General features: G+C 42.0%; 1 protein-coding gene across 2 annotated transcripts in view; it reads right to left on the reverse strand.

Moving 5' to 3' along the window:
• Window positions 1-1,309: 1,309 nt before the first annotated feature.
• The window catches only part of snx12 (sorting nexin 12), a 28,986-nt gene continuing 5,652 nt past the window's right edge, over window positions 1,310-24,643 (reverse strand). Inside the window, exons 3-5 of one of the 2 annotated variants that reach the window (XM_083633465.1) lie at window positions 21,905-22,029; window positions 19,876-19,966; window positions 1,310-2,699 (exon numbers count right to left, since the gene is read on the reverse strand). In XM_083633465.1, coding sequence (XP_083489591.1) covers window positions 2,604-2,699; window positions 19,876-19,966; window positions 21,905-22,029 — 312 coding nt within the window. In that variant the 3' untranslated portion in view covers window positions 1,310-2,603. Of the gene's footprint in view, window positions 2,700-19,856; window positions 19,967-21,904; window positions 22,030-24,643 lie in introns of those variants that run through there. The other variant, XM_083633464.1, reaches the window with a different exon arrangement.

The raw sequence follows: 24,643 nt of genomic DNA on the forward strand, positions 1-24,643 counted from the left end.
AGCTCACTGTCTATTATGTTCACCCTCACCACTCCCTTCTCCCCACCATTCACTTTCACACTCCCTATCCCCAGAGGTCCACAATGGAAATAAGCCATTTGGCTTTGTGTTTTTAACCCCGATGATTTTTAATTGTATGTATTCCTGTTCTGCAGCTGTATGCATATCTCTTTTATAATTGTCAAATAAATCCAATCCAATCCAGTTAAAAGTTACTTTGGCTTAGTTCACACCGCAAACCTTAGTGCTCAATTCAGATTTTTTTGCTCAGATCAGATTATTTTTGTGGCAGTGTTTATTTTTTATGTGGCCTATATCAGACTCCAGTGTGAACTGGTCACGGTCCTGAACTGACCCGCATGTGAGAAATAACTGACAGTGACGTCAGAGTTTATCACCCAACACAGTCAAGCTCACTGTAAAATGGGCATGTGATCTGACCAAGACCACATTGCTTTGAGTCTTTAGCTTGTTTAAACTTGGCTTTAAGGTTCTTCACTTTTCTCTGACACTGCAGGCACGTTCTTCTGCAGCCCGATTCGGCCATTTCTTTATGCTTTCAAACAAAGACCAGTCACGATACGGCCTCTCAAGCTTTTCTTGTACAGAAAATACTTGGGTCACCTCACTGTCCCTCCACTGACTGCTCCATCACAGCTGTACCATGTTTGTATTCACCGAGTGACTCCTCCCAGCACAGAATTATGACGAATGTCAATCTAGAGTGATGCAAAAGTTGCATGAATTCTGATACAGGTCACATGTCTGTTCAGACTGAGGCCGCATTGCAAAAAATGTGACCTGAATCTTATTGAGGATCACATATGAAAGTGGCCTGAATCAGATTTTAAAAGATCAGATTCCATGTGATGTTGACACTGTCCTACAAAACAGACCTGAGTCACTTAGAGCAGTGGTTCCCAAATGGGGGTATGTGGAGGTACTTGAAAAGAGAAAAAAATCAAAGAATAACCATGAAAATAAATGAACTGTTAAAATAAATCTGCTCAGGAGGCAATAATTCCAACTCTTTCACTCCATTTCTAATTAGGAAATGTTATATTCTTCAAAAGTTGGGTTATGTTATTAATTCATTCATTGCTGCTATGCTATAGCTTTCTCTTGCAGCTTTCTAGCAAAAAGTTCATGTTGTAGTCAGGTAAAGGGGGTACTTGAATTCAGAAATGAGGGAAAGGGGGTAGTGAAGCCAAAACAGTTGAAAGAAAATCAGGTTTGGGCCACTTTTGCCTGCGGTGTGTGAGCCTTCATCTTCTGTGTGTGCTGAACAGACACCAGTGGACATTACACAGCAGGCAGCAGGGAATTTTATTGGTGGATACAAACAAGGAAGTTCCTCCTCACCCATAGTGAAACTGCAATGACAACATGTAGCCTATTAATATGCTTCACAATAATAATATTGATAGAAATAACAAAACCGCTGAAAATAAGAGAACAAGCCATATTTCAGGTCAATAAAGTAGATGCTGATTATTTCTTTTAAAACAATGAAATATTGTTCATAATGAACCTCTTGTCACAGTGCTTAGATATGGTTATTTACCTGACTTAACATTCCCAATAGCTGATTTGACAACACAGCCAGAAGTGAGGCATGATGTTCCAACGGAGACAGCGGGATTAAAATAACAAGAAATCAAACAGTCATGTGAGAGCTGTGAAGAACAGAAAGTTGGGGATCGTTTCCACCAAGGAACCTATTAAGAAGGAAAAGTCATCATTCACATTTTGCATTGGGGCCAGTTCTATTGAAGTGAATGGGGCAGACAGGGAAAGTCTGACTATAAACCATCATATCTGTGCCGTTTCACCTTTGATCATTTGTAAAATGTCTCCCTCAGATTAAATAAAACACATTATGTGATGATGACTGATGTTTTCTTTTTAATGTAAATGTGCACGTGCATTTTCCTTATCATCGGTCTTCAAACAGATCACGGCTCTGTCCAGCAGTTGTATATAGCTCAACTCAGACTCATTTGGTCCAAAATAGAGCTAGATTTGCTAACTACATCATGCAACATGACCAATCAGTCAACATTATGTCATGTGTTTTCTTTAATCTGGTGGAAGCAAAGGTGAAACAACACAGATGGTGGTTTATAGTGGGACTTACCCTGCCCCATTCCCTTCAACAGAACTGGCCCCAATGCAAAATTTGAACGCTGTGGCGTGAGCGATGTCTTACCCTTCTTATTAAGGGTCCTTGATTTCCAAGGAGAAGATGCTCGGACAAAAGGAATATCTATTTTTGATAATGCTACATGTTGCTCGACTTTGGGAGGTTATCGCCAATATCAAATCTCCACTAGCAAAAGGAAATGCTACTGAAAGCAGGGAATGACACCTTTTAACTTGAACATCCTAACACTTAAAGACATTTATAACAATGTAATATTCATTGTATAAAATAAAAAAGTCAAACAAAACCTAGCTATGATAAAAATGATGAAATATGCTTTATTTTCCTTGATTAATAAATTCAAATTATGTATGCAGAATGACTAAATAAAGATATACCAAACGATTTATACATTTGATCTCTTACACGGTTTGTCTCCAGGAGCAATAGTGTTTCTATCTCATTGATACTCATTAGTTCCGACATTTCCACCGGCTTTAATATGACATGATGTAGAAACAAATGTACATGGGCCAGCTCCAGCAGTCTGCATTGTCTTTCCAACAAGGGAGGGAGAGGGGGGGGGAGAGAGAGAGAGAGAGAGAGGGAGGAAGGGAGGGAGAGGGGGGGGGGGGGGGGGGGAGAGAACATGAGAAACAATATAGTATCCTTCAATTAACATCTACTCATTTCCAAAAGAAGCTTGGAAATATCTAAAATATCAATAACTTATGATGCACTGATGAAGTCAACTGCACAGTAATAATAATGTTTTAGTCAAGGTTCCAACATGTTTTCCTATCTTAAAGTGTCCTAATGCATTTCCCAGATCTTAATTTCCTGACTGGATTTGGAGATTATGTTTGGTGTTCAATATATTGCCTGCTGATTTTGACTAGGGTAAAATGACTGCCAACTAGGCAACATTACTCTCTAGCTGAAGGGAATTGTTTCCAAAGACAAAAAGACTCATTTAAAGACTATTACAAAATGGATAGTCCCGGTCCTTGATTATGATTGGCTGAGCCGCGTTCGACACCATTGTAACACACACCTGTGAGCGCATCACATTATTACTGCAGCAAAGATCATCTGTGTGTTGCTGTGTCTATATGTTGTTTGGCAAACATTCTGCTAAATGTCGTGGCTGAAGGACTACATTGCCTGGTGGAAGAATGATTATTTGTTATCAATAATATAGCATTTTTTGTCGTTTTATTTTATGAAACCTTGCCAGGTAGGCTATATGTAGTAACCGTTTTATTAACGCAATAAGCCCCAAGAGGCCGTGATTTACAGTTAAAACAGCTCCGCTTCGCCTTGTGCCTCACAACACCCCTTAGCTCTTGAGGCTTATTGCTTAATTTTGTGTGCACAGTTGTGTAGGAAGCCTGATTATTCCACTGCCACACATGTACATCTTGTGTTTACAAGCAGGCAGCTGATTGGGCATTAACTCTTACTTACCCTTACTTTATACACTAACCCTCAGGATTTAGTTAACTCTTACTTTAGACACTATCCCTCAGGGTTTAGTTAACCCTTTATACACTATCCCTCAGGGTTTAGTTAACCCTTACTTTATACACTATCCCGCAGGGTTTAGTTAATCCTTACTTTATACACTATCCCTCAGGGTTTAGTTAATCCTTACTTTATACATTATCTCCCAGGGTTTAGTTAACCATTACTTTATACACTATCCCTCAGGGTTTAGTTAACCCTTACTTTATACACTATCCCTCAGGGTTTAGTTAACCCTTTATACACTATCCCTCAGGGTTTAGTTAACCCTTACTTTATACACTATCCCTCAGGGTTTAGTTAACCCTTACTTTATACACTATCCCGCAGGGTTTAGTTAACCCTTACTTTATACACTATCCCTCAGGGTTTAGTTAACCCTTACTTTATACACTATCCCTCAGGGTTTAGGGGGTTGTTTCAAATGCGCCTTGGCTCTTAATACAAATGTATACAGGACAAAACAAGACACCAGACCAGGTTACACAGCTGTGTTTTAGTAGTGCTAGTCATACTGTAAGAACAGTGTTTTAGTAGTGCTAGTCATACTGTAAGAACAGTGTTTTAGTAGTGCTAGTCATACTGTAAGAACAGTGTTTTAGTAGTGCTAGTCATACTGTAAGAACAGTGTTTTAGTAGTGCTAGTCATACTGTAAGAACAGTGTTTTAGTAGTGCTAGTCATACTGTAAGAACAGTGTTTTAGTAGTGCTAGTCATACTGTAAGAACAGTGTTTTAGTAGTGCTAGTCATACTGTAAGAACAGTGTTTTAGTAGTGCTAGTCATACTGTAAGAACAGTGTTTTAGTAGTGCTAGTCATACTGTAAGAACAGTGTTTTAGTAGTGCTAGTCATACTGTAAGAACAGTGTTTTAGTAGTGCTAGTCATACTGTAAGAACAGTGTTTTAGTAGTGCTAGTCATACTGTAAGAACAGTGTTTTAGTAGTGCTAGTCATACTGTAAGAACAGTGTTTTAGTAGTGCTAGTCATACTGTAAGAACAGTGTTTTAGTAGTGCTAGTCATACTGTAAGAACAGTGTTTTAGTAGTGCTAGTCATACTGTAAGAACAGTGTTTTAGTAGTGCTAGTCATACTGTAAGAACAGTGTTTTAGTAGTGCTAGTCATACTGTAAGAACAGTGTTTTAGTAGTGCTAGTCATACTGTAAGAACAGTGTTTTAGTAGTGCTAGTCATACTGTAAGAACAGTGTTTTAGTAGTGCTAGTCATACTGTAAGAACAGTGTTTTAGTAGTGCTAGTCACACTGTAAGAACTGTGTTTTAGTAGTGCTAGTCATACTGTAAGAACAGTGTTTTAGTAGTGCTAGTCATACTGTAAGAACGGTGTTTTAGTAGTGCTAGTCATACTGTAAGAACAGTGTTTTAGTAGTGCTAGTCATACTGTAAGAACAGTGTTTTAGTAGTGCTAGTCATACTGTAAGAACAGTGTTTTAGTAGTGCTAGTCATACTGTAAGAACAGTGTTTTAGTAGTGCTAGTCATACTGTAAGAACAGTGTTTTAGTAGTGCTAGTCACACTGTAAGAACAGTGTTTTAGTAGTGCTAGTCATACTGTAAGAACAGTGTTTTAGTAGTGCTAGTCATACTGTAAGAACGGTGTTTTAGTAGTGCTAGTCACACTGTAAGAACAGTGTTTTAGTAGTGCTAGTCATACTGTAAGAACAGTGTTTTAGTAGTGCTAGTCACACTGTAAGAACAGTGTTTTAGTAGTGCTAGTCACACTGTAAGAACGGTGTTTTAGTAGTGCTAGTCACACTGTAAGAACGGTGTTTTAGTAGTGCTAGTCATACTGTAAGAACAGTGTTTTAGTAGTGCTAGTCATACTGTAAGAACAGTGTTTTAGTAGTGCTAGTCATACTGTAAGAACAGTGTTTTAGTAGTGCTAGTCATACTGTAAGAACAGTGTTTTAGTAGTGCTAGTCATACTGTAAGAACAGTGTTTTAGTAGTGCTAGTCACACTGTAAGAACAGTGTTTTAGTAGTGCTAGTCATACTGTAAGAACGGTGTTTTAGTAGTGCTAGTCATACTGTAAGAACAGTGTTTTAGTAGTGCTAGTCATACTGTAAGAACAGTGTTTTAGTAGTGCTAGTCACACTGTAAGAACAGTGTTTTAGTAGTGCTAGTCATACTGTAAGAACGGTGTTTTAGTAGTGCTAGTCATACTGTAAGAACAGTGTTTTAGTAGTGCTAGTCATACTGTAAGAACAGTGTTTTAGTAGTGCTAGTCATACTGTAAGAACAGTGTTTTAGTAGTGCTAGTCATACTGTAAGAACAGTGTTTTAGTAGTGCTAGTCACACTGTAAGAACAGTGTTTTAGTAGTGCTAGTCATACTGTAAGAACAGTGTTTTAGTAGTGCTAGTCATACTGTAAGAACAGTGTTTTAGTAGTGCTAGTCATACTGTAAGAACAGTGTTTTAGTAGTGCTAGTCATACTGTAAGAACAGTGTTTTAGTAGTGCTAGTCATACTGTAAGAACAGTGTTTTAGTAGTGCTAGTCACACTGTAAGAACAGTGTTTTAGTAGTGCTGTCATGCTGGGACACCGGTGGACAGTGTGGGAGCACGGCTCTGGCTCTGCAGGTTGGGGTCAATTCCATCTTTAATTTAGACTAATTTAGAAGTGGAATTTGAATGATCACCAAAGACATGAACAAAATCCTTGCTTACGCAGACCTGTAGCAACTACTGAAGGAGACTTGAAACCAAACATTGCTGTTCTTCCACTGTGCTGAATTTACAACTGACTGTCTGCACTAAACATGTCAATGACCCTTAAGCCCAATGTCCACCAGATGCGGTACGGCTCCGGCACAGCTGCCGAAACAGACTCTGGCCCATGTTAATAGACGGGCAATAGACGCAGTACGGAAAAAATATGCACCTGTTCTTTTTTTTGCCAGATCCACGTGTCTGACAAGATTACATGGGTGTGGGTCTGTTCAGGCAGCCGCACGGAGCCATAGTCTGTTAGGGAGGCAGCTAACAGGAAGGTTGATGGTGGGTCTGATCACAGATAAGCATGCTACATTGCATAGGATGCTGTGACGTTTCAGCTCACTCGCAAGAATAAAATGTTGGCCTTGTAGGTTTTTGCAATCCACGGATATGTAGAATATTGTATACAATATTGTAAATAATACAGTATATTGTTATATCAGGGTATATGCAGGAATCCTAAAATTAAATTCAATACCTTTTAAAGCAACTACTAGCAACATTTTCGCTTGTTATGAAACAGTCTAAATTTAATAGTGATGCCTCACATCTTACCTATAACAGCAGATGAGACCAAAGCCAAGTTAATCGGCGAGTGCCCTCGTTGTTTATAGTCTCTCTCCGGGACGGAAAGTGAAACGAAATGGTTTACAGCAGCATAACCACAAAATTACTTCCAAACAAACTGTTAGAATATAATGAGAGATGTTCGCTTGAGTAGAAAGCCCCTGGAAGTAGCGAGGAAAGCCGTTCTTCTTGTTTAGGGTCTGTTGCTAGGCAGAGCGACGGTAGTTTAACTTCCGCGTCTTTCTGTCCCGGAGAGACTCGATAAACAACAAGAGAGCACTCGCCGATTCACTCGGCTTTGGTCTCATCTGCTGTTATAGGTAAGACGTGAGGCAGCATCACTATTACATTTAAACTGTTTCATAACAAGCAAAAATGTTGCTCGTAGTTGCTTTAAGACATTTTTCAAGCCTTTTTCAAGACCTCAACGCCACTTTTGTCACATCAGCGATAGGGGTGTAAATCGCAAGTTTCATCACGATATGATGGTGGACAAGACAGCCCAATCTAGCAAGACTAACTAGCTTTATACTGCATATCTTTTTAAACATGTATTCCTCCTTGGAAATATACTGTCAGGATTTGCTGCACATCCTTTTTTCTCTCTATTGGCACCTGACCAGACCACTTAGTCCTGAACTGCTGAGCGGGCCATCCCCGGCTAGCCTGGGTAAACCCAGCCTCCACGTGACCTCTATCTATTGGCTCATTTCCACCACATATAACAGCACAGTACAGCTCCACTCTATCTGGTATTACTCGGCTCTACTTGATATAGACTCTGTTTCCATAGCAAGTTTACTTGCCTCCGCCCACACCTGGTCGTCATAGCGACCGCATATCTGCCCTCCGCCCATAGCCGAAGTAGGCTATAAGTATAACGTTAAAATGAAATCAATACACGGAACTTTTAAACTGATTATGAAATACTGGTGCCTCTAAATGACCTACAGTGTACATGGGCAAATGTGACAATCGGCTAGGAGAATGGATATCACTTTGTTGTCACTCAAACTCACATGCATGCACTGCACGGGGACGGGAGAGGCGCTACGAGGAGAACCCCAGCGGCAGCTCAACAGGCAAGACCGCGGCTTCACCTGCGGCCTAGCGGAGCCAACTACAAAGGGCTTCCCGAGGAGCGCATGTTAAAGCTGAGCAAGGAGATCGATTTTATTTCACCAGCGCCAAAGGCAGCAACACAAAAGACTGATGGAAATAACATAACAGAAGAGAAGGTAAGCTAACTAAACTGGTATCCAGCATTGACAGTAGATGCCTACAGTAAACACGATTCTGCCTGACCAATCAGTCGTCTGCAGTGTTTTCACGTCACCGTATGGTACCGGGTCCACAGCCCTAGAACCTCAACAGAGCAGGGACCGAAAGCAGCACGACTCATCCCCGACTCAACCCGGGTTGTCCACGTTTTTGATCGGTGGAATGAGACAAAAAAGCGAGACGAGCTGTGCGGGGCCGCGTTGATACCAGCGGTGGAAATGGGCCATATGTGCCATCAGTCATAGCACATAGAGGTCACGTGGAGGCTGGGTTTACCCAGGCTAATCCCCGGCAGCCAGCAGTATCAGCCTAAACTTAGACCTAGACTACCTAGACCTGAATTAGCAGTATAGTATTAGTCATCCTAGTAGCATGGACAGAATGTCTAATATCCGCTGAATAAACTTAGTCCTGAACTGCTGAGCGGGCTGTCTCAAGCCAGCAGTATCAGTATAAATCTAGACTTGATTTTGTAGTATAGTATTAGTATATATCAGTTGTCCCAGCAGTATAGAGAGCCACAGGAATGAGTCCGGAAAACATTGATGCTAACACTCCCGGTTCTTCACTGTTTTCGCCTATGGGATTTTTGAATGGGTTTTTGGCACAATGCTTCAAATAAGGTCTGTAGTTAACGCAAGCTTATTCAAACGCGAACCAGTGTTCAGCAGGATAATCTTCACACGAGGACCACTTTTATGAGTTTTTAAGCTTTTACGTGCCGTTAAAAGGGCGGCTAGCTAGCAAACGGCTAAATGAGACTACACTGTTGAGTCGACGGGATATTATACGTCAATAACGTCATCACTTCAAAGGACGAACACGGAAATTCTCTTTCCCTCACCTGGTTCAGCCCGGGGTAATCAGTGCACAGCAGCGCACACATCAACAACACTCCAGGTTGAGCAGTGACGTGACGTGGAAGCCTATGCGACAGTGTGTAGTTCTGGATTAGTTTAGCACAAGCTTTTTATTTCTAGGGCTTGCATTTATAGCCTAGGTAAACCCAGCCACCACGTGACCTGCTCTCTCAGTTCCCAGTCTCAGTTCCTCAGTCACACATAGTGACTGAGAACAGGTCTGAGAGCAGGTCACGTGGGGGATGGGTTTACCCAGGCTATTGCATTTACGCTTCAAAACTCATGAAAGTGGTCCTCATGTGTGAAGATTATCCCGCTGAACACTGGTTCGCGTGTGATTAAGCTTGCGTTGCCCAGAGACCTTATTTGAAGCATCGCGCCAAAAACCCATTCAAAAATCCCATAGGCAGAAACAGTGAAGAACCATGAAGTCCGGGACTTCCGCGTTCCCACTACAAAAATACGTCATCCCTGCGGCTCTCTATAGACGGGAAATGATTAGCTGCCAAACTTAGTTCCACCTCTGCGCAGATTCCTCCATAGTGGCTCTCCCCCCTTCTCTCTCTCCTCCTCAGGTGTCCTTCACTGCCCTCGATCCGATCGTCATCGTCCTGGCCACCTGTCATCACTCTGGCCCCTCTACCCACTACTCCTTCGCCTGCCTGACGTCCTCCCCCCCCTTCCCCGGCCTCATCACCACCGACCCCTATCCTCCCCTCCTCTCTTCTTGGTTGATGTCACCAATGCAGACTCATGGATCCCTCAGATCACCCTCGTGGAACTCCTGATCTTTTTCCCCCTTTTCACCTAGCAAATTAGCTAGTATTCCCTGAACTTACGAACACTTAAAGACTAAATTTTCTATTTCTTTTTGGACTCTACCTTTTCACATTTTCAACTTTCTTCCCTGATCTTAGTTAGGATCATTTAAAGACAACATTTTCGTATTCCTTTTGTTGGACTCCTATTTACATTTTCAATTTTCTGTTCTTTTGTAAATTTTATTTCTATAATCTAAAACTCCAAATGGTTTAGCCCGGCATCATCTCGGCCTATCCCGGAGGGGGGTCCCCAGATGGGGTCCATAGCTGGGCCCCTACAGTACATCGGCCCTCACAAGGTTCCTCCTCAGCCAACAAGTCACTGAGGCAATCCGTGTGGTGGAAAGGTTTCCTTGCACGCACTGGGGGTGGAGGGGGGCGCCACTGTGTCCCGGCCTGGCCTTCTCTACCACGCCTTATGTGTGTGGGGGTGGGGGCCGGGGTGGGGGGCATCGGTGCTCTCCATCACTGGTCGAGGGATGCCGGTAGGTTAGAATATCTTAGGTTAGGCGATAGATTAGCTACAGCCTAACTGTAGACCTGTTATCCACCTTATGTAGCCACGCCCATTTGACCCAGTTGTGTGGTCGTGTGACGACTTCCAGCAAAAAAGAAAGAAAAAGAAAATGGCTGGCTGCTCCAATATCATCTAACTCTGAATTAACTAATAATTTAGCCATTGTATGTAACATACCAAATAAAAGCAAACGGCAATGTCTAAGAATGCAACGCCATGTAACTGGCTCGTTAATTCTCGCTTTCCAGGGAATTACGTTAACGTCTTATAGACGTAAGTGGCTCGAGCTGTGCTCGGAAGAGAGAAAACCATCTGAAGCTTTCTTTGTTGGAGTTCAGGTATGTTTTACAAGAAAGTGCTCATCATTGTCGATGATAACGTTATCTAACAGTGGATACTCGCTTGCTTGCTGTGTACCGAGCTCAAAGTAGTAGGTTACGTTCTTTGTTTTACCCCCTGCACTGTCCGCTACAAAAACAACTCTCTTCTTCATGACGTTCTTCTATATTTCGGGCCGTGACCGCCGGAAGTGTTAACACGACCCGGAAGAATTTGGCCCACCCCCCCAGTCTGAACATAAGGTGAATAGGGCCTGTCTGATTCTCAAGTGAACGAGCAATATAGGTGGCATTTCTAGGTAAGAAGTTGTAATTAGGCTGTCTGAAACCAGTTTGATACATAAGTTCACTGAATTTGCAACCTTTCTAGGTACCTGGTTATGGATAATTTTCGAGGAACCATACCATGCACACTTTGGTGGGTTAGGGTATCCCATGATACCTTGCGACCCTTACAACCGACGAAGAAGAACGAAGCGAGCCCCTAATGGCGACGCCCACAAAGCCGACGGCATCAGAAAAAAGTGAAACAATGTTGGCTAAATAACAAACATATTTCACTTTCTTTTGGTTTTTATTCTAGGATAGTCAATAACGTCAGCCTTTACTTAAATTTAGTGCAGTCAGATGTTTGTACAGTGTCAGGAAAGTCACTTTTGAACAATAGTAGGAAGCATCTTACCTGACGGTGTTCTGGACAGCAGCCGCTAGTTAGGTTGCTAATATAACTAACGTTAGAGAACTCGCTTTCTGTGTGGAGTTTGCATGTTCTCCCCGTGCCTCCCGGGGGTTTCCTTCATATAGGAACCCCCTTCACCAAAACATGCAATATCCTGGTTGCTAATGTGGTTCCTCCTCTGGTCATTAAGGGCGCCTATTCGGAGGGAGGGGAACTGGTTGGAATAGCGTGAACCTCCCACGTGCTATGTCCTACCGGTGAAGCTTCCCCTGTCAGGTGAAAAAGAAGCGGCTGGCTAACTGCCCATGTCTCGGAGGACGCATGGAGCCAGTTTCGGCTCTCTCCAGATCGGCAGAGGGTGGAGTAGCAACCAGGATAAATAAATTAAATTAGCACTAAAGGGGATAAAAATGGGATAAAAAATCGGGGGGGAAAAAAAGAAAAGAAAGAGAACTCGCTCCGCCCGCCCCAAAGTAGGACTACACAGCCAGGATGATAGCACCATTGCAAACCTTCAAGTGTAAGTGGAGTTCGTTTTAACTGTGCTTTATTAAATGATAAGCTGTCATTACTTCCCATTTGTAGCGTTTGTAACATTTTCATTAGCTGGGTTTTTACGCTTTTAATTTGAAGGCGGAAAGGGGAAATGGTGTATTCGTAGATTGAATTGACACTGGTCTGTCAATTCAATCAGTTCATATGTACCATTTCCCTTTTTCGCCTTCAAATTAAGTGTTCACGGTAGCCTGTGAAGCCTCGACCTTTCTGCATTATAAAATTTGTATAACGTTAGAGAAAACAGCCCCCAGCCATGTCGTTTTATACAAATTTATTGCCAAATGCTTTGGGATTCAACTTGATCAATCTTGGTCAGAAAAAATCTTGTATATTCAATGGAAACAGCACCAGTGCGACCTGTCGCGTGCAATGCTACCTTCAAGCATGAGGACGTCTGAAACGAGTTATTTTTCATCCACCTATATTAAAATTAGTTACCTAATTAATCAAGCATCTAGTTAGGTAGCTAGGTGATAGGAGCTCACTTGAGTTACAGACAGACCCATAGTGTTCAGGCTAAAATCAGACTAGAGCAGAATAGGACAGGGCAGACTAGGCTGTAGCTTAGCTAGATTCCCTGTGTTCTAGTTAGTTCCGGTTAATAGCTAGAGTAGTCAGATTGTCTGATTTGCTCCCCCCTTTTCCAGCTCTCTCCTCTCTCACACTCTAAAGCATGGCACTCAGTCTACTCTAAAGCATGGCATCCCCTCCTTTCCCTGTTCTCTCCACATAATCCCCCTGCTCTCCCTCCCCACCTCCTCCCCTTCCTGAACTCTCCTCCCACACTATTCTAAAGCATGGAATCCATTCCATTCTAAAGCATGGCGCCCATTCTCTTTCTCTTTCCCCTGCTCCTTCCCTGTTCTCTCCTCCCCATTTCCCATTCCCTCCCCACCTCCTCCCTTTCCCTGCTCTCTCCTCCCCCACATCCCCCCACTCTCCCTCCCCCCTCCTGCACTCTCCTCTTTCTCCCTTCCCCACCTCCTCAACATTTCCCATTCCCTCCCCACCTCATCACTTTCCTGCACTCTCCTCTCTCACATTCCCCCTGCTCTCCCTCCCCACCTCCTCTCTTTCCTGATCTCTCCTCCCCCACTATTCTAAAGGAATATTTCTCCATCATATGATTGTTCAATGTGTTATTATTACTACTGTAATTTGCTACTGCTGTGTCAGCTAGAATTAGCTAGACATATTTTCTGTGAAGCCCTCTGAGACATGCTTGTGAATTAGGGCTATACAAATAAACTTGACTTGACCAGTGTTGATTGGAGCTTGCCATTAAGATGAAGCTCTTCATTATGATTGAACCTTTGCTCCTAAAATCCACAATCAAGTGAAGAGGCGCCACTCTGCCCACAACATATATATATATATATATATATATATTTCTACACAGTTAATATCATTCCATTGTTGTGCCCACAAAGTCCTGCATCAGAATGTAAACCCTTACATGATAAAATCTTCCTTTGTGGTAGAGCGCTGCAAGCCCGAGGGTACCCTCGCGGGCCCTTCGGACCTGACCTATACAGGCTTTTTTATTTTTATGAATAGCTCCGAGCCGCCGGGGCCGGGCCCGGGCCCGTTTCAATAATTAAATTAAATAAAGTTGTATTACTTGCTTAATTTTACACAGCAGAGACAAAGAGGATGAGGAGCGCACAGACACGCATACACAGACCGTCCCCACACACACCCTCAACGTGACGTTTTAGTCTGCCACACTCCACAATCCACGTCATGACATGTTTCAGTCAGTGTGCTGTCAGCGTAAAAAACAACAACAAAACAAGCCGTGTGACGTGTGTCCGTGTCGTGAGAGAGAAACAAGATCAATGGACATAAAAACAACATCTGCGAGGGGAGAGTTAAACAGTCCCACTGCAGTAGGGAAAGCTCCATACTGGAAACATTTCAACTTGTTGAAAATGAACCAGTCTATCATACATTGTGAGGACACTAATGTGACATTATTCAATGCAGCTATAAACGGTAAGTCTGCTGTTTTAATTTCGATATGCTTGAGTGACATAATGTTTCAGTTTGTGGGCATTGTTGCTGTTGGCAATTAAACGATCTAACGTTCTTTCTTTTTTGATAGGCTACGGTAGCGTGTGTGTGTGTGTGAGAGAGAGAGGGAGAGAGACAGAGAGAGCTGCGGTGGTTGTCTTTAGAGTTTAGGCAACAGTCTCATGCATAGCACAGAGAGGGAGAGATGTGTCATCATATCGTGATATTGACGTCGGGCCTCGTGGCGGGCTGGGGCAGATTCATTTCTGCCAAAACGTCAGTGGAATGATTTGCAGAACAAAACACCTAATGATGGATGGGTGGGGGGGGGGGGGGGTGCTTTATTTTAGGGCCAGAGTGATGCCTCATCTCATGATCTACGCAGCTTTGATTTTGTAGCACTTCAGGTCCTGGTTGCTGTCTGCTTCTCACCGGCGCACATTTTTCATATGGATATTCATTCAACTTCATTCCACATGACAGAACATGATAAACGTCTATATAAGCGCTGAAAAACAAGTATAATACTATTATTATTGTAATTGTGGTGGAAACTGGGACAATTTGGTAGTGTGTTAAAAACCAGGACATTTCAGTGTCCCAAGAGATATCTGTCAGGACTCGGGACCGCCGTCCTGAAACTGGGACTGTCCCGGTCAAACTGGGACGTCTGGTCACCCTACCTCCAACCAAGTTGCCTTTTGTTGCTTAAACCCAACCAAGTTGTTTTACTTTTACTTGCCTAAAATTAACCGGGGAGTGGAGCCGTGGCTCCCACGATACGTTGCCAGGCCAAACCGGGCCGTTAGCCGAGGCTCCCGCAACTCACTACCGGGCCGAGACGGTGGTCACACCGGGCTGGGCCGGTAACCAGGAAGTAGTGGTGGCTCCTCCGATGTGGGGGCAAGGGAAGTGTCTGTGTGCTGGAGGACTGAAAAGTTCATAATTGACATATCCGGGGGTTGCATAAACGTAGCCGACAATGCCGACATTTTGTCCTGGCGATTGGCTTGGCGGGTCCCACGACGATGCAGTAAAACAAGTGAACAGACCTACGTATCTGAGCTCAGCTGATGGGGCATGCCTCAGGGCAGACATGCACCATGCTTCACCAAGAAAACATCTGAAGCATCAAGCAACAGAGATGGTTTTTTTTCTTTTCTTTTTTGCCAACAAGTGCATGCCGCCACGCTTTTCCATGACTTGCAAAGGAATACAAATTATTTGCCAATACATATCATGGGTGGGAAAATGAATGGCGATACCAGCTATTTCAGTTTCTCAAGCATTATTTGCTCTTTGTAAGGACAGCTTTAAATTTTTGTTTCCATTCTAGTAAGCCAATACAATCAGAAAGATTTCTGGCTCAGAAATGAACATCAATCTGTAGTTATACTTTGTTATGTCCAATTGTGAACACCATGTCACGTGTCTGGATACTGAATTTAAGTACCCTAAGTTTCCAATTAAGTGTTTAAGGTCTACAAATATTTTTTCTTGTTTTGAGAAAATGGGAAAATTGTTCTTAATGCTATGTCATTGTGCATGTAAATTTTAATAGATAAACTCAGAAGCCAGAGACAATGGCTGTGTTCATAATAGCAAAACCATAACGCAGGATATATCCATATTGGCATTCATGGCAGAATTCAGAGTTTACATTGTTTTTCCACTAAAAACATAAAAGAAGTATTGTGTTTTGGCAGAAAAATGTGAACTATAAATGTTCTTTTCATATTAGTGCGATACCTAGTCTATGCCTGGAAAAACATTCCCAACTGGTGAATGCATGGAAATAGGATGTGAATTAACAGCTTGACCAAAACAAATGATGAAGATCAGGAGCACGTGAAATAATATTTGTTTTGTAAGCAGAACTAACAGATTACAAAGAAGCGTGCAAGCTTGCCATGCAGTCAATGATTAGTACTTTTGGTAACGACAAGCTGGAAGAGAATTAGTTCGGACAGAAATGTTTAAAAGAGCTCTAGTCATGGATGATGTGTGAATTTCCTTTTAAATAGTTCACATAACTCTACTCAGTAGTGTTTCCACTAGTTTGATTTTAATACAGACATTTCTGCAATTTTCTGAGAAACACTGTGTTGCTGTTATTGTATTCAAACCTTAAGGTATTTATTCCAGATATATCTGTATTGATTTACAATCCAAGTATCTGTGAACTATTGACTTTGGTCTTGACAGTGCCCATGCAACCACCTGTGATTTCCATAGAGAAGCTTTTAAAGACAGAACATCAATAATAAAACAAACTTACTTCATTCATACCTAAAAAAGAAAAGAAAAGAGAATAAAACAGGATCAGAGACACTCATTTATGCATACATGCATCTCTACAGTACACATTATTGCCTGGCCAGCACACACATTTAGAGTAGACATTATTATACTTTATTCACATTATATTACAATCATGAATATATGACATACAATCTTTTTTTGTCCTGAAAGTAGTGATTAGAGCCAAATCCACATCATACAATCACAACTACACGGGACTGATTTTCTTATTTTACAGTTATAAAACAAATTGAGGGCCATATGATTTCCGCAATGCAGAAAAAACAGACCGATTCATGGAATTTGGTAGTAAAAATGTAATCAACTAAGACATGGAGGGCCCTATCTTCGTACAGGCGATATCCCCTATTAGTGCTTGCGCACCTGTTTGCGCATGCCTTAACGCAGGCAAGATAACAGTCCGCCTTGCGCATTTGTCCAGGTGGTATGCCGAGTTTTGCACCCCCACCCAGCAGCAAAAAAAAAAAGCATCCCCACCTCACGGGAGCATAATTGTAATGTAACTGTTTAAAAATGATAGAATTGTTTGGGTAGATGTGACCTCCCTGTTTTTAAGTTAAAACAGCCCCAAAATCTTGTGAGGATGCCATACTCGCGGGGGAGCATGCCAGGGCGTTATTTTTTTATTTCAGGTTTATTTAACAGGGACAATGCACATTAATTAACATAAATGTAAATGCACCAGAGTTAGCCAGAAGGCTATTTTACATCTGCTGTCCCTGGACTGGTCTTAAGAGGTCACCCTGAAAAGACCTCAATCCTGTCTCGCAGTCCATGTAATACAATTTGTGTGAGGCATGCTGTACTTCTGCTCATGTGTAATTTTGATAGGTGTAGGCCTATTGACTGTATATATTATCCCTATCTCATAACGACACCATCACATCATATACCTGTTAAAAACATCTGAGTTTTGATGCAATTCAGGTTATTTTGTTGACTGGGGTGGGACAATACAAACGTGTTTGCAGCGGGTAAACGGCGGAGACAAAAGAAAAGATTGGAGGATTTACAGTGGACTCAATTAAAACTCGACTCGTGCCAGATCGGCTGTGATGCCCTCCGGGTTATAGCAGGTGAAGGTGAATAACCTATTGCAAGTAGGCTACAATGTACAAGTTTTCTCAATTCATTTACCATAACCCCTCCTTGCGATGTGATAAAAGTTTCTCAGTGAATTATAGTTGATTGCCTCGCCGAATAATCTGCTGGTTACCCAATTTTAGCAGCAGAATTTGATGTCCTGGCGTGGAATGTCCGTGCGTAATGACGTTTCTGCGCAGCGCAACGCGGAGATTATGGTGCACGATCAAGCGCAGCGAGTGTTTTTGCGCCTAAGAGGTGGTTTTCAAAGCTCTTAGCGCAAAGTAATTGCGCGCTGCTGACGATAGGATAATGCCATCTATCCCCACATTTTAGCGCTGAAACGCCTGCTTTGGCATGTGGCACGCCTATGCCCAGTACATTTATAACAGGCATGCGCTTGTGCCCTCCCCCAATTTGCATTGTGCACAGCCTTAAACGAGCGCAAATGCTAAATTACCGCTTTTGGGAAGATAGGGCGGAATATTGGAGGATTTTCCATAATTTGGCTGAAATTGATAAAAGTAGGCCTAATTATCAAAATCAAAAGTAGACCTAGCTATTGCAGTGATTAGTAAAATAGGTATAGAAAAATAATTCCATTTTCGATTGGTTTTCACTTTGAGAAACATGTCTGAGAGAGCCAGGTCATTAAAAAATAAAAATAAAAATCCTAACCCCTAAATTAAAATGGAAAAAACTGAATTCGGAAAAGATGAAACAGATTTCATATGGCCCCAACAAATTCACAAGGGAGAGCTGCTTGAAACATTTTCAACATGTCCTGTTGTATAGCAGAACGTACTCTAACTCCAAGGTAAGGTGAATACAAATGTCCAATGGTATAGACTAGGGGTGTCATGGTACACAAAAGTCACGGTTCGGTACGTACCTCAGTTTTGGGGTCACGGTTCAGTACGAATACGGTACAACGGGGAAAAAAAGCAACAAGTTCTGTTTTTTTCCCTTTGAATGTTTCTGAATTCTGCTTTTTACGCTAATTTTACCATCAGAAATAGTGTCTAATAAGTGGGAATGAATAAATGTCCACTATTTAATAAGATCTAGGCAATACACACAAAAAGGTTTTACTCTAGAGCAGTGATTTTCAAAGTGTGGGGTGCACCTCCCTCTCAGATGTCTGTATTCCAGCTGTTTGACAGGGCAAAGGCATTTCCCCCCACTTTAAATCTTTATTGTACACAAGTTTGTAAACAGAACGCATGTGTGGAGTAGCCTAATACTCCCACCAACCCCTCTCCCTGTTGTATTTGTTTTATGTAGCATTTGCTATTGATGCGTTTGCTTTAAGCACTAATTTGGAATCCTATCTAAAAGCGGCCACTAGGCGGCAGTATTTCTTTAGTCAACGTCAAAATACCTACATGTTCAGTAGAAGAAGAATAAAACGGCATAAGAACAACGTTAAGATTAGACAGCAAGCCTGTTAGTGTTACTACTGCAATGCTGTAATGACTGAGATCGTTCAGTAAAGACCAATCATATGTTTTATAATAGTTTCCGTTTGTTTATTTATGTTGTAAGAAGTTGTAATTACTGTTGAAAGATATAATACCCCCACTGTCTGACAGACAACGGGGTGGGTTTCACTTTCCCAGTAAGTACGGGAAAGAACCCCGTCAGCGCCTTAACGTTATTGGATGCGAGTTTTGTTTACCATAATGATTACGTTCGGTCATCTAATGGATTATTGGAACATGACAAGGAGTCATCCCCTCTTCCTCACGCATCTTGCTTGTCATCCCACGCGATGTAAGTTGCTTGTTTACAAGTTAACAGCTTTGTCAGTGTTATGTAACCTTTAGCTGCAACGCGCAACTATAAAGGACTTTGTCGCGGCTACGTAACGTTACATTGGCAAGCTTACCTCGTTGGCTTGATGTTGACAGAATTTGCAAAACAGCTTATCGCCTGAGTCATAAAAGTCATTAGGATACTGCTCTGCACTTTTTTGACGACGGTAACGGGAGAGCAGCTGGACGCTTCAATATTGTTGCGGTTTGTTCTCTGTTCTGGAGCGACCCCCGGGAATGTTTCCTTTCCACAAAACGTTCCATTCTGTGAACGTGGATTTCTATGGCCCTTGTGTTGTTTTGGTGTCTTCATCTGTGGCGTTTAATTCAATTCAATTGCGTTCAAACAGCGTTTAGGTGCTTCTGGATTTGACGTATACGTCGTGTCGTTTCACGTACCGTGAAACGATGTACCGTGATGCCCGTACCGTGAACTCACGGGACGAATACATGTACCGCGACACCCCTAGTATAGACAGAGAACGAGAAGAGAGAAAAAAAGAGGAAAAATAGAAAGGAAGAGAGCATGAGAGGTAAAGACAGGAAGTGAGAGAAGAGAAAGATAGAAAACAGAGTTGAACGCCCACCTCCCCACCTCCCACAGTAACCCTAGTGTCGTACTTTTCCAGGAATGTAGTTACGGTCGATGCTTTCCTCTTGCAGAAACATGTGAAGACAGCGCTCGTTCTGGGCCAACGGGTGACCTGCAATTCTACACAAACACACACAGACAAGACAGAAAGAGGAGATGCAATTCACTCTGTGCACATTTTTTTAATGCTTCAACTGGTGCTGATGATGTTTCATTTCATGGACAGCGACTGGAAAAATGCAATTGTGGATTAGTTAGGCAACTTGGGTCTGTCTGCGTATTTGGACACAGATTAGATTAGGTTATGTCAAGTCTAGTCGAGATTTTTGGCAACATCTACATTGAATGTTTGAATTAGGCTAAAGGGTTTTGTGCCTAGAAAACCTGCAGAGAACACATTTAACAGCGTTGATTCAGGTTTTATCGGCAAACTGAATTTAACATAGAAGACCACCCAGACTTAAACATTTCAGTAGATTTCACTTTAGCACAAAGTAATTTTTGATACAAATGGGTTTTAGTCTTGTAGCTCCTGTGACAGCCAAGTCATGAGCCATGATCAGACTCAGTTCAACAAGATTAAATATTTTGGTATGTGACAAATGGTTTTACATGCTTTTTTCTTTACATAAGATAGGGCTGGGCGATATGAGCAAAATCAAATAATCACGATACTTTTGATCAAATACCTTGATATCTATCTATATTGCAACAATATTATCGATGACTAATGGTGCTTTCACAAAGATGACATCTAATCTCATATCACAATATCGATATATCTATATATTGCCCAGCCCTAACATTAGGGCTGTGAAGCTTCACTGGGCTCACGATTCGATTACGATTTAGAAGGCTACGATTCGATTATTGATTGATTGAAGTGTTTATTTCGAATATGAAAGCAAAATAATAAAATAAAAGCCATTTCAGAAACAAAGAAAAATAGAATATATTATTATAAAACGATAATCGATGCATCAAGATGCATCTTAAATCGATGCATCACTTTTTTCCCCCAATACATGATTTATTTTTCCTCACTTTCTTTTTTCTCACTGTGTGACTACTTTTAAAATAAAGTGCATTTGGAATTGCATTGTATTATGATCCATAATTAAAATAAACAAATGCATTTACTTCCATTATCTTTTATTAATACAAATGCTGCCCCCTGTTACAAGAGTTAGCCACCAGGTGGCAGTCAGGGTTCCAAGATCGCAGGAAAGCCACAGTAAAAGCGGAGAGTGCAGAAGAAGAAGCACAAGTAACAGATTGGAGAGCAATGCATCAAGCTGGAGTTAAAATAACTATTGCAGTTGAATTCAGGGAATGTGGGGTAAAGGGCTATATTTTCATTTTTAGAGGAAACTGGACTAAATAGAAGAATATAGCCAGGATAGTGTTTTAGAAGTCCATTCTGATCCACACTCCATTTCAGAAGGTGGCGGTAATGCACCATAAGTTGTTCGCCAACCGTCATAAAACACTAGTAGAAGAAGAAGAAGAAGCACAAGCTTCACTGACGTTAAGTTGCAATAAAGAACGAGTCAAAACATATCACCTGACTGGGCATCCATCATATAAACATGCATGGTGCCAGAAGCAGAACCTTGATGATGCGACAGGACACAAAATAACAGGCTGGACACCATTCCACCGGAGCTAACACTTGATAAGCAAAAAGTGCTAAAGCTAGCTGCTAGCCGACAACACTACGGTACTCTGTCTGCAGTCTCTCTCTTGTAGCCTTGCATGCAGGGCGGACGTATCTCCGTAACCGTAAGTCGTAGAGACTTGTGGGTGGCGGCGTTAGATTCGGGGTCAAAAAATACATTAGTCTGTTGTTATAGGCATCGCGATTTGACCTTCCCTTTCCCAGAAAATGTAAACAATGTAATAATCGATTTTTTACATTTGTGAATCGATGCAGAATCGTCCACATCCGCATTGCGATGCATCTTATAATCGATTATTTTTTGACACCCCTACCTAACATAAGACCAATTTTTACAAAGTATCTATTATTTTATGAAATTGAACTGGCTAGTGGCTGACCTGTTGATGAACTGCTCCAGGCCCACTCGCCGTTCCTCAATGAAGGACTCCTCGAAGATGCCCTCGTCTCCCCTGAATGGCAGCTGTCTCTTCAGGGCCTTGCCTGGCAGAGGTGGTACTACAATCTGCAGGCATCAGGTCAAGACAAACAAACAACGGGAACAGGAGAGGTGAAAAACAAGCATTGCAATCAAGCGGCCAAAACCACGCACAACAAGAATATGGTGGCGACAGCAGTTCCTCTAACGTCCATTAGATGCTAGCTTCAAGTCTCCAAACCCGGCCCACCTTACTGTCTCTTTCCAGCTCATTCTTTTAACATTATCACTCACCTTAAGCCCGAAACGCACAGGGAGCGAAACTTGACAATTTCTGCCCCTATAGCGCACTGCAAGCATCAGATCTGAAATGTATACACCACAGAATGACAGAACCATCAGTATTTGGGGGCAAAGACCACTAATTTATATGTAATCAGGCACAATGACCGATGGAAAAAAAGTTGTTATACTGTAGTTTTGAGCCCCTGTCATTCAGAGGCTGTTGGATCTGATCATCCTACCTGACTGCCGTGCAGAGGGGGAGAAAAAAAAGGCAGCCCTGCGGAAAACAAATGATGCAATCATTCTGTCCAAACTTTCACCAATCTAATCTCATCACGACATCCAGGGATAGGCTATATTTTGCTAGCCGATGCGTTTAGAACATTATTCTCACTTTGATCAGATATAGTTTAGCGTATTTACTAGTAGGGATGGGAATTTCATGTATTTCCCTCAATCGTTAGTTGCCAGACATTGCCGACAATTAACCGGTTAATTAAACCCCCCCCCCCCCCCCCCCCCCAAAAAGTCTGGTTTTTCCTCAATTCAACTTTTATTTTAACGTCACAGCAGCAGCAGGTAACAGGTAAAGTTGGTAAACATGTCAAAGTGTGCACTTATTGACATTTGGAGGTAGCAAGCAAACTCTCTTCTTCTTCTTTTTAAACAAAGTGCAAGTATAAGCCTCCCTGCATTCCACAAACTAACGTTGCACGTCTGCATTTGTAATAAGATCGATGTGCGAGCATAGTCGTGGCAAGTACTTTTAATTGGTGGGTGCTGTGGAAATGGCGTTCTAAACGCCATCTCGGGGGGTGTTGGTACTGGCTCGTGGAACCACATTTATGATTACATAAGGACAGACGCTGTCGTTTACTCTCGAAAAAAAAATAGGCTCCACACACCATCGAAATATGCTCCACATACACATACACAACAGCAGCTGGGCACTGGCTCATAAAACAACCAGATTTACCTTAAACAACATCCACAGTGACCACACTGACACTATGCTCGCAAAGCAGGTGATGATTGGATAGCTACACATTATACAAACAGTACATAACGTTAATACAACCAGTGTTGGGCAGTAGCTAGCTACGAGTAGCGAGGCTAAGCTTTCCAGAGGAAAAAAGCAGCACGGAGATTCTGGAATAAAACAGGAGGAGACAGCTGTCAAGTGCAATAGCGATATAAGCAAGCACTTCCATATGACAGACACGTCTTATCCCTCTTTGTTGGTTCCTTGCACTGCTAGAACCGCCCAACTCTTCCTTTGATTGGGTTAGGTTTAGGCATAAGGAGTGACGATTGGTTAGTTTAGGTTAGTAAGCCAATCAAAGGCAGAATAGGGCGGGTCATGCTGTCGGGAGTTTTCTGAAATGGGAGGGGAGGGGATTGACTGGATTAACTGGAGGTATAACGCAGTGAAAGCTCTGGAGAGATTGAAGTCGGGCAAAACGGTTAATTGCAGTTAATTCATTTTAACCGGTTACGTTGTTAACGGCAGTTAACCGACTTTCGGTTAACTGTTTACATCCCTATTTACTAGTTTAGCGTATTTACATGCCTGCTGTATTTAAACTTCCATGAGATTTGTTTGAGGAGCATAGCAAGACAGACGGGGATGAAAGTGGGCAGAGAGGGAGGAGGGAGCTCAGAGCGCTTTGGTCGCTGCTGGAACCTGATTTGACGCTCCAAAATCAAAACAGGTTGGGAGTACGGGCGTCAAGGCAGTTTGACGCGCGTCAGAACGCTCTTGGTGCGTGTTCAGCCGCTTAAAACAATGGGTGGACTTCAAAACGCTAGCATCTGACGCTCCCTGTGCGTTTGGGGCTTTACTGTCTCTTTCCATTATCACTTACCTTACTGTCTCTTTCCAGCTCATTCTTTAACATTATCACTCACCTTACTGTCTCTTTCCATTATCACTCACATTACTGTCTTTCCATTATCACTTACATTACTGTCTTTCCATTATCACTCACATTACTGTCTTTCTATTATCACTCACATTACTGTCTTTCTATTATCACTTACATTACTGTCTTTCTATTATCACTCACATTACTGTCTTTCTATTATCACTCACATTACTGTCTTTCTATTATCACTCACATTACTGTCTTTCTATTATCACTCACATTACTGTCTCTTTCAAGATCATTCTTTAACATTATCACTCACCTTACTGTCTTTCCATTATCACTCACATTACTGTCTTTCCATTATCACTTACCTTACTGTCTCTTTCCAGCTCATTCTTTAACATTATCACTCACCTTACTGTCTTTCCATTATCACTTACATTACTGTCTTTCTATTATCACTCACATTACTGTCTTTCTATTATCACTCACATTACTGTCTTTCTATTATCACTCACATTACTGTCTTTCTATTATCACTCACATTA

Source organism: Poromitra crassiceps (assembly GCF_964638095.1).
Source record: "Poromitra crassiceps genome assembly, chromosome: 1".
Taxonomy (NCBI): domain Eukaryota; kingdom Metazoa; phylum Chordata; class Actinopteri; order Beryciformes; family Melamphaidae; genus Poromitra; species Poromitra crassiceps.